This window comes from Lipophrys pholis (assembly GCF_963383615.2).
Source record: "Lipophrys pholis genome assembly, chromosome: 9".
Lineage (NCBI taxonomy): Eukaryota > Metazoa > Chordata > Actinopteri > Blenniiformes > Blenniidae > Lipophrys > Lipophrys pholis.
Genome location: NC_137639.1, coordinates 28,921,610 through 28,935,855, shown reverse-complemented (window position 1 = coordinate 28,935,855; position 14,246 = coordinate 28,921,610). Strand labels below are relative to the sequence as shown.

The 14,246-nt window shown below is 43.7% G+C and overlaps 2 protein-coding genes across 4 annotated transcripts; both read left to right on the top strand.

The window, feature by feature from the left end:
• Positions 1-122: 122 nt before the first annotated feature.
• pkdc (protein kinase-like domain containing) lies at positions 123-2,002 on the top strand. Its single transcript, XM_080471293.1, has 2 exons — positions 123-632; positions 955-2,002. The coding sequence occupies exons 1-2, from the start codon at positions 256-258 to the stop codon at positions 1,550-1,552; spliced, it is 975 nt and encodes a 324-aa protein (XP_080327419.1). The 5' UTR covers positions 123-255; the 3' UTR covers positions 1,553-2,002.
• Positions 2,003-3,501: 1,499 nt separating this feature from the next.
• On the top strand, positions 3,502-14,246 carry herpud2 (HERPUD family member 2). Of its 3 annotated transcripts, none has more exons than XM_080471279.1 (9): positions 3,502-3,612; positions 6,278-6,670; positions 9,380-9,457; positions 9,848-9,949; positions 10,580-10,752; positions 11,131-11,256; positions 11,337-11,696; positions 11,769-11,880; positions 13,113-14,246. In XM_080471279.1, the coding sequence occupies exons 2-9, from the start codon at positions 6,524-6,526 to the stop codon at positions 13,284-13,286; spliced, it is 1,272 nt and encodes a 423-aa protein (XP_080327405.1). In that variant the 5' UTR covers positions 3,502-3,612; positions 6,278-6,523; the 3' UTR covers positions 13,287-14,246. The 3 variants fall into 3 exon arrangements, with proteins under 3 accessions (XP_080327405.1, XP_080327407.1, XP_080327406.1); XM_080471281.1 differs by having other exon boundaries at positions 3,529-3,612; positions 9,851-9,949; XM_080471280.1 differs by having other exon boundaries at positions 3,593-3,884.

Sequence of the window (14,246 nt, the reverse complement as noted above, 5' to 3'; positions counted from 1 at the left end):
TTTGGTGGCCCCTCGAGCCGATCGGGCCCCTCTGGTTGGGAACGACTGGATGGATGGAAAGTAAATAGTGTTTGTGCGCTCCAGTCCAGCAGGGGGCAGTAACAGCACGTCTTTATTTGGGTTCTGCCTCTTTAAACATCACACAGGTGCAGACGGCAGTACTGTACTTCCCAGAACTCTGTGATCAGTAGTAGATCAGAAAAGTGATCATTATTGATCAGCAGTAAGAAAAACTCCTCGGCTCTGACTGCGGCCATGAAGCAGGAGTACCGGGACCTGGTCCTGCGGTCGTGCGGCGCCTCGTCGCTCCGGGTCGGGGCGGAGATCCAAACCTTGTGGAGCGGCTACGGGCGGATCGTGCGGCTGCACCTGGACGGCTGCGACAGACCGTCGGTGGTCGTCAAGCACGTGCAGTTCCCGGCGGGGGCTGAGGCGGGGCACCCCGGGGGCTGGAACACCGACCGCTCGCACGCGCGGAAGGTCCGGTCCTACCAGGTGGAGGCGCACTGGTACCGGAACTTCTCCACCGGACCGGGCTGCCGCATCCCGGCCTGCCTGGAGGCCTGTTCCCATGGAGACGAGATGCTGATGGTGCTCGAGGACCTGGACGTGGCCGGCTATGACGTCAGAAGGTATTCAAAACGCTCCATCACTTAAATCTTACACAAGAAACTGGTGAGCTCTATATTTCATTAGGACAATTTTATATGTTGTAATCTTGTGGATCGTCTGTCAGACACTTTGAACCTGAGTGAGACATGCTGTAGAAATGAGGTTGATTTGTACGAGAATCCTAAAATGTAAAGGTCCCATGTTATGGACAGGATTTGGAGAAATACACTTTGACCTTTGACATGTATAAAATGGGACATTTCACTTTTTCTAAAACAGATTGTCCAAGTCTTTGATTATATGAGGGATTATCTGGATGAATGTGATTTTTTTCCTTTGTAGGACCAGTGTGAAGGACAGAGAGATAAAGGCCTGCCTGAGCTGGCTCGCCCACTTCCACGCCCTCTTCCTGGGCGTCCCACCCGACGGTCTGTGGCCTGTCGGGACCTACTGGCACCTGGAGACCCGGCCAGACGAGCTGGAGGCCCTGGACGACGCCGGGCTCAAAGCAGCCGCCGCCGACATCGACCGGATTCTCAACGAGTGCCGCTTCAAAACCGTCGTTCACGGAGACGCCAAGTTGGCCAACTTCTGTTTCTCCCAGAGCGGCGCGGAGGTGGCGGCCGTGGACTTCCAGTACGTCGGCGGGGGCTGCGGCATGAAGGATGTGGTGTATTTCCTCGGGAGCTGCATGGAGGAGAAGGAGTGTGAAAAGAGGGTCCCGGGACTTCTGGACTATTATTTCACCGAGCTGAGGCACTCCGTGGGGAAAGACGTGGACTTTGAGGCCCTCGAGAAGGAGTGGAGGGAGATGTTTGCATTTGCTTGGACCGATTTTCACCGTTTCCTGCTGGGCTGGATGCCCGGACACTGGAAGATCAACCGATACAGTAAACGGTTAACCAGGGAGGTTCTGAGCAGGTTGAAACAACAATCATAAACTTCTACAATGAATTATATAACCTGTACAAACAGAAATGCTCTTTTAAAGTCATTTGTTAACCAATAAAAGTTAAATACATCTTCTTGGACATAATGGCTGATTCATGATGATTGTTTTGTTGGAAACTGTCAGCATATGGATTTTTATTGTTACGTTGAGACCCTCTGTGTTGAGGAGGAGACCCTCTGAGCTGAGATTATCAGACTAGAGGAGGCCAACAGGGTCTTGGAGGAGAAAATCCAGGCCAAAGAACAGAAGAAGAAGGCCGGAGAAACAGGTGGTTTATTCAGTGTTTGCTGTTCTGTGGACTTTCAGGTGGACACTGTTATTTTTCCTGCCTGTACATGATTAGTATTTTCCAACTGTCGCACTAAAGTTGCTTCTTCCTGCTGTGGAGACGCTCCGAGTTAAAAAATAAATGAGACTCCCAACCACTGGACCAACAGCACACTCCTGACTGTGTTGATTTAGTAAGCGTCTCACTTACATATGACAAGCTTAGAAAAGAGACATCGGTTCATACTTTACTTTTGTAAGCTCGTCATATATAAGTGAAGGATATTTACTTTGCTCCAGCTTGCATATAAACATCTTACAGACACCACACCAGTATTGCTTAGTCACTGATCACACATGACAACGCGCTTAGCGACCGACACAGCACACACACACACACACACACACACACACACACACACACACACACACACACACACACACACACACACACACACACACACACACACACACACACACACACACACACACACACACGACAATGCACGTGACACACAGGTTCTTCAGTGCCGGGTCAGAGTAGGACAAAAACTGAAAAACACGGCAGTATCGGGGGTCTCATGCACGGACTTCACCAGCTGGAGGATGTGAGCATCGATGAGGACGACGGCCTCCTCGCTTCTGTTTTGATTGCTGCTGTGATCTTGATAGTCCAGCTTGTTTATTCAGGAAGATTTTTCATCATTTTGACCTTTTAGCTTTTGCACATGTTTTCCCTTTTCCTTAACATTTTCACCTGAAATTTTGAATTTACTTTAACGGCTTTGTCTTATTCCAAATAATGATGCTGTAATCTTGGTATTTAAAATGTAATCTCTGTCTGATCTTCTTGAGCTGATACGTGACTGACTGATGAGTTTTGTTGTCTCTCTTTGTTGTTACATCTTTTTCACTTTTTAAGTAATTTGACTGACATTTTGACATTTCAGCTTAATTTCCCCAAAATAAACATTACTTTTTTTTCTCAACTTTACCACGAATTTGGAATATTTTCACTTTTTTTACACAACATTTCAAATCTATGTCATTTTTATCATACTACTCCAATCTTCAAAATAATTAAATGCAAATCATGGCCGTCTTCCTCATTGAACCCTCAGACTACACCACACAATAAAGTGAGACACTATTTACCCAACTGACTGCTTCAAACTACCTCTTGCTGCTGTTGTGCTTCTTTCTTTATAATGCGCCTTATACAGATTTATTTTATTCTGTGTAAACTTCTTTTTTTGATATTTGTGTATACTCTGTTCCTTTATTTATCCTTTTTGTTTATAGTTTACTTTATCCTTTATCTTTTAGTTGATTATAGGTTGGGAACCAGCAAAGTAGGCCTTTCACTGTACTGTGTAAATGTCTATTTATCTGTATATACAACAAATATTTTGAATCTTTATTTGACCATTACAGGCTTCCGTGTAGTCATTGAATTAGAAGGGTTGCAAAATTCTGTGTAACACCTCCCCTCGCGTCTCCTCGCAACTACGTAAATAGTATAAACATTTTTATATTTGAAAAAAAAAAAAACACGACGCAATTACTTTGTATTTGTTAAACTGAAGCACTGTGCGGACTGGAAACGCCTTTGGGTGTGTTATTGTTTCTTTTATTTCTTTTATTGTTTTGACCTATCAGCTGTTGTGAGCAGGATGGTGACGTGTATTCCGCTGCCTCACTCCGACATTACAACAACAAGAGGGGCAGGCGGACGAGGCGAGCTGGGGCGAGGGAAACGACGCTCACACCGAAGTAAACAGGTACGAGGAGGGAAGAGAACTAAGAAACGGACATACTCTGGGTTTATATGTCCGAGACAGCCGCCGTGGCAGCGGTGTCACCGTGAGGGAAATCCAATTCGCCCCCAGTGCGAAGCTACGTTAGCCGACAAGCTAACCGCAGGCTCGCGGTGATGACAGGGCTCGAGACGGCTTCCTGGATAAAGTGGCGTTATTCTGTGTGTTTTAGGGATTTAAGGAGATTAAAACACCACCGAGAGTGAATCGATCTCTGATTAGCGTTTACAGTAAAGGTGAGGTAACTCACCTGGTGTGAGGAAGTGAAACTCTTGACCTCCTTTCACACAGATTACTTTAATGTTTGGATGTGTGTCAGCAGGATTACGTTACAGTATCTGGATTACTTTTTGTTTGGATATGGATCAGCAGGAATACTGTACGTTACATTTTTTGGATTACTTCTTTAGGTTGGCAGAAGCAAGTCGGGTTTTAATAAGGCTGGGCGATTTTGCCTAAACACAAATCTTTGATTTATTTGAATTTTTTTCAAGAAAAATTCGCGTTTTGATTCGATTTACTAATGATTCTTTTTCTCAGTGCGCTTAAAAATGACTGCAGACATCAGATATATTGTTAAAAGTGCAAACTTTCTTGCTGTGATTGTCTTCAGAGCTAAAATGCATATATTGAATAGCTTCAAATTCGGTAAATCAACTAAATAAACCTTTTGCCCAGCCCTGGGTTTTAATTTTACAAGCTGCTACCAGTCCAGGCATGTCTCTGTGTTCATCCATAAAATAAAAGTCGTTTTGAAAGATGATTTACTAATCCCACGATTTATTTCCCGTAACTGTAGGATTGTAGTGGCACTGAAAGGGTGAGATCAGATATGAAGGTGTGCAACTATATCCTTCTTCATTGAACTTCCTCACAACAAAGCAGGACATAATGTAAGAGTTATTGTCTTTGAAAATGTCAGTGACGCACACCTGTCACGTATTAAGAGTGAAACTTCACTCTTAAGCTCACTCTCATTGCAGAGGAGGAAATAGTGGTTGGACTTGGAATGTCTTCCCCATTTTTTTATTAGTTGTTAGAGTTATTGCTGTGAACAGTTAATCAATCAATGACCAGGTGAAATTGGGCGGCACGTCGCCCCTGAACTAAAGTGAGTTTAACAAGTAAAGTGAAAGCTAAATTTAAGTGTGCCACTAAAGACAGTCGTCATTGTTTTTTCTTTTTTTATAATATGTGCTTTAACTTTATTACAATAACGTATTAGTATATTTAATGGATTTGTAGAATATTTTTGTTCTGATGAAATGTATTTTTGTTTTGGGATAGGATAGGATTTACTTTATTGATCCCAGGAAGGAAAATAAAAGGTCACAGCAGCCAGGTTAAGAAAACTAATGTACAGTGTATACTGCTCTTTTTATGTGATGTACTTTCATGTTATTGAAAATATACCCGCTTCTGCTTCTGCTTTTATGCTACATCACATCCTGGATGTGAAGCAATACAGTAAAAGTGATAGTGATGATGATAATAATGACTATTTAGCGTGAACATCAGAATCACTTTTCCAGACAACTGGGATGTTGTTTGACAACCCGGCTCTAAACGGTCTCATCCTTATATGCACAAATAAATTTGTGAAACGTCCAATGTATTTTCACATTACTATCCCCAATAACATAATTAATATATATTATCATCAGTTTTTCTTTTCAGTATCGTCAAACACAAGTATTTTTACTTTATTATCACGTTATAGGAAACACAACAACCTCACTAAACCAGAAGCTGAAAGTTACCAAAAACGATAAATCTGATGACAAAGGGTCGAGGATTATCTGACACAGCCACAAAGACGCCACACTTCTTTGTGGTTTCCACTATATCATCAATTTAAAGATGAAGATATTCTCTCACATTGTATCCAACCTAAGCTTAAAATGTGCTTATTCATATGCAGGAGTGACAATTGGTTTGGCTTTATTTGCACTCAGTGGACTGACAGTAGGAAACACGCCGCCGGCCTTTTAATAATAACAACTGATGTCCCATAAATTATGTCGCTGGCCATATGCTTCTCAGTTCCCTGTTTATGTGGCGGAGTCGGTTCCGGGCAAAATCATAAAACGCCTTCCTAAAAAGTTCAAACAAACATGTTGGATCAGCCAACGTCCAGAAGCCTGATTTTTTTATCTCGTGATACAAATACACGTGTGCAGTAGCAGCTTCAGTTGAACACTTTTATATAAATGATTTTCTGCTTTTTATTTAATCACTCATTCATCCCCCCCCCTGCCTGTTCTAAATTATAACTGGAGCTACACTCGGTAGAGCGCAGACCTCTGCCAACGCCACATTCTTTTTTGCGGAAACGAGTTAGCATTGCGACCATGATAGCCGTTAGCTCATGTCGACGTTAACTAGGTAGGTCAGGTAGCTACATCGCTGTGTGAAACACTGAGCGTCTCCATGGCAACAGACGATCTCCTCCATGAGGTGCCTCTCTCATCCGCTTTGTAAACCAATAAATAAATGCACGCAGACGAAAACGTATCCTTCTCGGCCAATTTCGTTGGCGACGGTAAATATATCCAAAGGTGATTTGGTGCGTTGAAAAATGGCTGCAAATATTCTGACCTAATCTAAAAGGACTTTTTCTTCTTTTCAGAAATCCAAGGAGAATCCTCACAAATCCACGCGGGAAAAAGCCTCAGATTCTCCAGATGATGCAGACGTTGTAGAAGGGGAACCTTCACCCCCGCCAGCTCACAGCAGGGACGGGTTTAGGTGTTGCACAGAGTCCAGAATGGAGAGAAATTGAGGGACACTTTGTCCTCAGGTGATTCCTGAGTCGTAACACTAGGCTCCCCCGAGCTCCGGTCCTTCAGAGTCCGTCCTGCTAGTAATATGAGCCATGGACACTGGGGCAGTTGATAGTCCTGTGACCCTCGTCCTAAAGGCTCCCAACCAGAAGTATGAGGACCAGACCATTAACTGCTTCCTCAACTGGACGGTAGAGAAGCTGAAGACTCACATCTCCAACGTGTATCCCAGCAAGCCGGTGAGTCACTGTTTGATCATTTAAATACACATGAAGCCGGTTTAAGCCGTTTGAAATGTTTTCATATGTATGGTGGAGGAATGTAAATACTCATTAGTTTAGGTTCATATCCAGATGATCTAGATCAGTGTCAAACTCATTTTAGTTCTGGAGCCACATGCGGCCTAATTTCATCTTGAATGGGCTAGACCGGTAAAACAGTGCCGTAATAACCTTTAAATTTAAAGGTTTTCTTTGTTGTAGTGTCGAGTGTAAGTTTTTGAAAAAGTTTGTTTTAGCAAAAAGTTTTGCAGTTACTACAAGATGAAGCCAATTTTAATGATACTTTCTGATGCAACACAGTGAAATGTCCTAAAACTTTCTAGAACTGTTGCATTATGGGTGTTTTTACACACTCAGCCGGACTGCATGGCTTTGAGGCTTATGGGTAGTTTGTTGTCTTTTGACAGCATCACCGAGATCTCATTTAATGTTGTGTCAGTTTTGTTTAAAAAAATCAAAAAAACAATCAGTGTTTTGTATGTCATTATTACAATTTGCTTGATAGTTCGTTGGGTCGGATTGGAGCGTCTTGCAGGCCGGTTCTGACCCGCTTTCCAACAGTGTTATTATTTATTTTAAGATTTTAAACACAGTCTGAACAATACATTAACAAACACATCCTCTCTGATGAAAACAACAGAAACAATCAGAGACATCTTTCAAATTAAAGGCTTGGATTCAACAGTTTCCCCAATCCGATATCTTTGTCCGGAGTGATCCTCTTCATCCAGCCACAAAGTTCACAAATGGTCTCCAGACATTCTCAGAAACATTCTCTTCCCTCTCTGTATAAATTCTCTCCAGTGATAAAGACGCCAGAATCTGCTTCACCTTGTCCAATACTCGGTTCCTCTGCCTCTTTCCTCTTTAGTGTGATTAATCTCTTTGCTTGCAATAAAGAGGTGGTCACACTTTGTGTATTTTACATTTTGAGGATTTAATCCCAAGATGAGGAAACCAGGATGCAGTGTTTCCTCTTTAGATATTATTTCTTTGATAGTTTGTGTTACTACATTTATCCTGCTTTGCCACATGCAACGTTTTCATTACATTTAGTTCATCCGTCCAGAATATCTGAGTTGTATTTGTTCAATTTGATGAAGATACAGTTTAGATTGTTTATTTTTCACGTTTGCATCGATGAAGCCGTCGGCCGACACATCGTCAGGAAGCAGTGAGACACAGTCAGCGCTGTCGCTTGCAGCCTAATCCCGCTCTCTGTCCTCTAAAGGTGAACTAAACAAACACCTGACTCCACGCACTGCCTCTATCCTGAGTCAGGAGTCTGTTGTGGCGGTTAACCGCGGTGTTGTTGCAGCTTTAAGCTCAAGTGGCTTTATAATCCGTTGGACCGGTTAGTTTATGTGGACTTCCACTTCGGCGTCGTTATTTTCGTCACAATGGCACAACTAATGCTGAAGCTGCTCGAACACGTCTCGAGTGTCTCGAGAAGAAGTTATTAAACGGTGACGATAAATTCTGTCTTGGAAATGACTTCATTTGTTGTTCGTCACAAACAGAAAATTAAAGCATCAGTTGTTGTTTTTTCAAGATCTTGTTTCAGTTCAATGGCCACATGCAGGTCAAAAACATCAGGTGAAACTATGAAGGACTAAAAGAGACGGGAGATAAAAAGTCGTTGATACATAACCTTTAGATACGGTTGATTTAGAATAGGATAGAAATACTTCATTAATCCCAGAAGGAAATTCTTGAACCAATGAAATTGTGAGATTCTCTCTCCGTCCACTGGGAGCGGTTTGAGGTTCAGAGTCCTGCTCCACGACACATCGACTTGTAGATCGGGAATCAAACCAGCAACCTTCTTATTTGGGGGAAAAACGATGACTCGGCCACAACTGCTCCTGATTCCAGGAGCAAGCAAAGTTCTGCACAGACTTTGACTAAAGTTTATAAGAAGGAAGCAAATCCAGAGAAAAGACGAGAGAAAATATCTGAGACTGCGTGCATTTAAATGACTTCTACACACTCCGGGGTGAAAGATTGTGGCAGAAACATGTTTCCCAGCTTTAAAAGAAAAAAAAAAAAGAAAAAGAAAAGACGTGATCCAAATCTCTCGCTGCTGCCGCATCCGACCTACATTTCAGTTGAAAACCACGAGTTCAAGGTGAGCGAGAGCCGAGGTGAAGCATCCAGAGTCTGGCTGCACACACGCTTCAACGCTCTACACACACACCACACGCTTTCTGTCTGTGTTGACCCGGCGTGTGTTATTCTTTTTAACTACTTTGTTCATTTTCTCTGCTTGTTGTTCCTTTTTTTATTTTTTAAAAAATTTTCATCACTGTGGTCATTTATTGATGCAGAAGATTCCATATTTTATTTTGGTGGAAAAACAAGCGGATGTCGCTGCTGGTGGGATCTCTGCAGGCTCTTCAGGACGGACAGCCGGCTGGACAAGTTTCCTGAAAACACATTTGTTGATGTTTTGTGTGTGTGTGTGTGTGGGGGGGGGGGGTGTAATTTTAGCTCGGAGGCCCAGGTCTGTCCTCGGGATGTTTTGCGGTGTCGTCTTCACCCTGGAAGCAGCTGCAGTGTTTATATAAAGGAAAACACAGCGAGAGCTGAACCAGTGACCTCGTTTCACTCACTGTTTTCATAAGTGATCGTCACATCTGATCTTAAATGTGCTGTTTGTGCGGGCAGCTGTCCGGAGACCAGCGGCTGGTGTACTCGGGGAGGCTGCTTCAGGACCACCTGCAGCTCCGAGATGTGCTCAGAAAGGTAAGAGGACAAAGACGTTGGCAGCTGTCAGACAAATCACTTTTTTTAAAATAGTTTTTATTTTGTTTGGCGAAGGTAATAAACTTTAAAACACGCATTATCGTTGAGAATAATAGAATTCAATGGCTCATTCCCACAGAGGCTCAGCAGTCCTGTTTTGTTTTTTTGTCTGGTCTCTTTGTGCCTCCATCAGTGAACCGACCCAGGCTGGGAAACAATAGTCACCTGATGCGAGTTGCCAACAAAAGACGAGCTTTGTGTTTGATTTCTGGTCTCTTCCACACTGATCTTTGCTCTCTCTGTTTCTCCCTTTGTGCCTCTGCTTTGTTGCTGCCTTCATCACCCTCCTCCTCCCCCTCCCCCTCCCCCCCCGGCCTCGTTGACCTGCAGCAGGATGAATACCACATGATGCATCTAATATGTACCTCTCGCAGTCCACCGGGCTCGCCCACGCCTCGGAGTCCTTCCGGCGCTTCTGCATCCGGCTCCAGTGTGAGTGGACGACCCCCCCAGCTTCCTCTGAATTCACAGATTTTATTTATTTATTTATTTCGAACGAATGAACAATTTAGAATTAGATGAAACGAATGGAAAAGGAAAAAAATTATTCAGAAATAAATGAAAAAGCCCATTCCGATATAAAACACGTGTTTGAAAGGGGGATAGGAAGAAGCCTCGGCTCATCAGGTCCTGCCTCCATTCTTCACCCATTGACAATTGCAAAATCCAAGAAAGTAACTAAACAGGCAATACAAAACCAAAGAAACCTACTCCAATCGAGCTATTTATGAAAAGATAATAAGAAAAAAGAACAAAATGAACAAGCACCATTAACATCTGTTTCATTCTCCTTCTTCATTTCTGTTTTTATCAAAGATAAATCTTTTGTAAATTTCTTAATATTGTCTTATATTCATACTTTCTTTAATCGTGTTGTCAAGGCCATTCCACTAAACCACCACATTCTTTTTAAATTGGTCCGAGCGTAATTCTGGTTCCAGTTTAGTTTCAGATCATTTACATACGGTGGTGGAGAAGAGGTTTGCCTAAACAAACATGTCTGCATAGCGAACACAACTGGAGGTGTTAGATTTAACGCTCGATGTTCACGTCTCATCACAGAGTTCAGACGGTGCCGCCGCCGCCGCCGCCGCCACAACAAATCAGGACAGCCAGTCAGCCTCTTCCTCCTCCTCCTCCTCCTCCTCTCCCGGCCCTGGAATTGACGACGGGCTGAGGTATCGCGGCACCTTCCCCCAGTACGACCCTCAGAGCCCCGCTGCTGTCCCGCAGTGGTGAGAAAATCTTATTCTACATTCTTAAAGGTCCTATATTTTGCAACATTCCCTTTTCTAACAGTGATATTTGTCCCCGAAGCCCCAGAAGTGAAGAAAGTCTGTCGTCTCCCTCACTTGCTCCACTTTTTAGCGAACGTGTGCTCGTTCGGGCGATTCAGAGATTTTTTTCCTTCATGACATCGCGCGGGGAAATAAACGCTCCGTCTGGTAGTGGAGCTCTGCCCCGACTAATATTCTGAATAAATTCAGCGCAATGTGAGAAATCGTCTGTTTCATATTCTACAAGAAGATCTGAGACGCATTCAGGCCCGAGAGCATTCAAAGCTTCAGAGACTAAAAGTTCAATGAACAGAAACAAAGGTGACTGTTTCACAGGCCGGACGCTGCCCAGGTCCCCCTGAATGGAGGCCTCCCTGCCAACATGCCCCCCCACCCCGCGTACATGCCCATGCAGATGCTGTGGTGGCAGCAGATGTACGCCCGTCACTACTACCTGCAGTAGTAAGTCACAGAGTCGATATGAAAACGTGTCCAGTTTCCTGTGTCCTCGTGTCTTCATCCATTTTCTCGATGCGTTTCAGTCAAGCAGCAGTCGCCGCCTCACAGCCTCCCGGCGCCCCGTCCTCCTCTGCCGCCGCCGCCTCCTCCTCCTCCTCTTCCTCCACCACCTCGCCGCTGCCCCCTGCCCAGCCTAACGAGGCGGTGCAGCCGCCACTGGGGCCCAACCCGGCCCCCAACCCTCTGCCGGACAACCCGCCGGCCAACCCCATCCAGATGAACGCGCAGGGCGGCGCGGTGCTGAACGACGACGAGCTGAACCGCGACTGGCTGGACTGGCTGTACACCGTGTCCCGGGCCGGCGTGCTGCTCAGCATCGTCTACTTCTACTCCTCCTTCAGCCGCTTCGTCATGGTGGTCGGGGCCATGCTGCTCGTTTACCTGTGAGTCACAGATCACTCAATTCACACACGTTCCGACGTCTCATCTCAACCCCCGTGTTTGTGTGTTTTTAGGCACCAGGCTGGTTGGTTTCCCTTCAGGCCGGAGCAGCAGAACCCCGGAGGAGGAGAACGGGCCGCGGCTCCTCGGGAGGAAGCAGAGCGACAACAAGACATGCAGGAAATGGTGAGTAGGAAACTCGTCTGACAGCTGATGAATCTGGTGATTATCCGTTTTTCGAAAGTACAACCTCCTGCGGCTTTTTAAACTGCGAATTGGATTTTCTATCAAGAGAATATTTGACTTCATTCGTGGGTCTTAAGAGGAAACCGAAGCAGAACGTAGTTCCTGAAATATTTGCCTAACTTTTGCCTGCTCCATGACCCGAGGCGAAGTTTCTATCACGGATGTCTTCTCCTGCTTTTTGACCGTCAAGTAGGAAGAATTACTTTTGGAGGATGTCGATTCAACGTTTTGGGTGAGGTGCAGATGCATTCCAGAGATTTCTATGCAGGAATTCTTCTTTTCCAATGTTTTCATCTTAATACCAAAAGTGAGTGTAAAACAGTGGTGATGTTCACTGTTTTCTGGGTCAGACGGTCAGTTAATCATCTACGGATTCCTTTTGAGTCCAGTGAACTCATCTGTAAAAAAAAAAAAAAAAAAAGATGTTTGAAGCCACTTTTAATCTCATCAAGTATCAAAACAACACTCAGATATTCTGTGGCGTTGAATTGATCCTCAGGTGGTACTAAAGATTTCCAAAGTGTGCTGATGACATCTCCCCCACTTCGTCGCAGCAGCAGCCTGTTGGATCCATGACTTCATGTTGTCACACCAAATCTTGACTCCACAGTCTGAAATATATATATAAAAAAGTCCAGATTTCATCTGGACACGAAGACTGATCCCACACAGGCACATCAGGTTTCCAAAACAAATTCAGACGGCTGCTTTTCAGATTATTATCAGAAGTCAGAGTCAGTCTTTTCATCGATCCAGTGCTTTAAACTGTTTTTTTTTGTTTTTGTGTTTTTTTTAAATAGAGAAAAACAAAAAGTCCTTTGAAACCTGCTCTTGTTTCTCGTCCTTGTGATTTAAACGTTCTCATTATGCTTTTACAATTTTCACATTAATCTCAACTCAACTTTATTTATAGAGCATTTCTAAAAGTACAAAGAAGAAAAATACAAACAATACAATGAAAACAGGAGCAGAGTTTCATAGAAAATAAAATAAAATTTAAGAGTCTTACAGAAAGAAACTTCTTGATTTCTACACGGTGAAACTGAACATTCAGAGATTCATGGAGATTTAATTTTATTTTTTCCACTAATTGTTTGTCAAACATTTCCAAAGCTCGCTGGATGTAAACAACAGCTCATGAACCTGAAACACGAAGTCTGTCTGTGTCTCAGGAGCGTCTGATGGACGAAGGGATGGAGGACGATGAGAGCGGTGAGGAAGGAGGAGGACGGGAGGAGCAGGCCGCCGCTCTCCCCGAGCCCGGCTTCCTCACCACCGCCTGGTCCTTCATCAGCACCTTCTTCACCTCGCTCATCCCCGAGGGACGACCCCAGCCAGCCAACTAGGCAGCAGACCCCCTCCCTCCCCCCCATCCCTCCATCTTCTTTCTGATCTTCACATTGAGCATTTAACCGCCGACCAGCCGCCACAGCCCCGTCGACGACTTCTACCTGCTGCCAACAGATGAAGATCATGACGGGACGCAACAGAAAACCGAGAAGACTTTCGTCGGCAGTGACACGTGTTGTTTTTATTTTCATCGATTTGTGAATTCATCGACTCGAGAGACGCCCGGAGGAAGCCGTCTTCCATTTTGAGTGTTTTTTTTCTTTCTTTCGAAACTTTTTAAATGACGGGATGTGAAACGAAGCAACGCGACGCCTCCCTGCGACGACGGGGAAACGTCTCCTTAATCCACCAAACAAAGAAACAAAACACCTTCAGAGACATTATCATGTATGCACGCGTATGTACTACGTGTATACAAACACTGCAGCTACGGAAGCACATTGTTTTCCCATTTCGTGTATTTACACATGTAAGTATATGCATCTTTAATTCCTGAATATATGCTTCTTTTTAATAAAAACTTTACTGCAGTTTGATTCTGATACTGTGTTGTTTTTTTCTGGAGCAACATGTATAAAAGTGCTCCACATCAGTGGATCGTTGAACGGAAATCATCATTCACAAGGTCTGAATCACATTATTTTTACAGATAAAACTCATCTGAAGGTATACATTTAGTTTCAAGCTAAAAAGAAACTTCTACCAACAAGGTATCAGAAGCTTTTGAAATTCTAACTGAAATCAACAGGGTTTTAAATGTTTTTGTATTTCAACTTGCTAAAAAAAATACTCAAATAGGAAACTATTTATTTTTTGTCTAGATGAAACAGGATCTTCGTGGTAATTTGGGTGGATTGTTTAAATTCTGCTTTAAAAAGTCTCTCGGTGGACAAATGGTGCTATGAATTGTATAACCTGGAAGCAAAGCAAAATTAATAAATAAAGTTCATTCATTC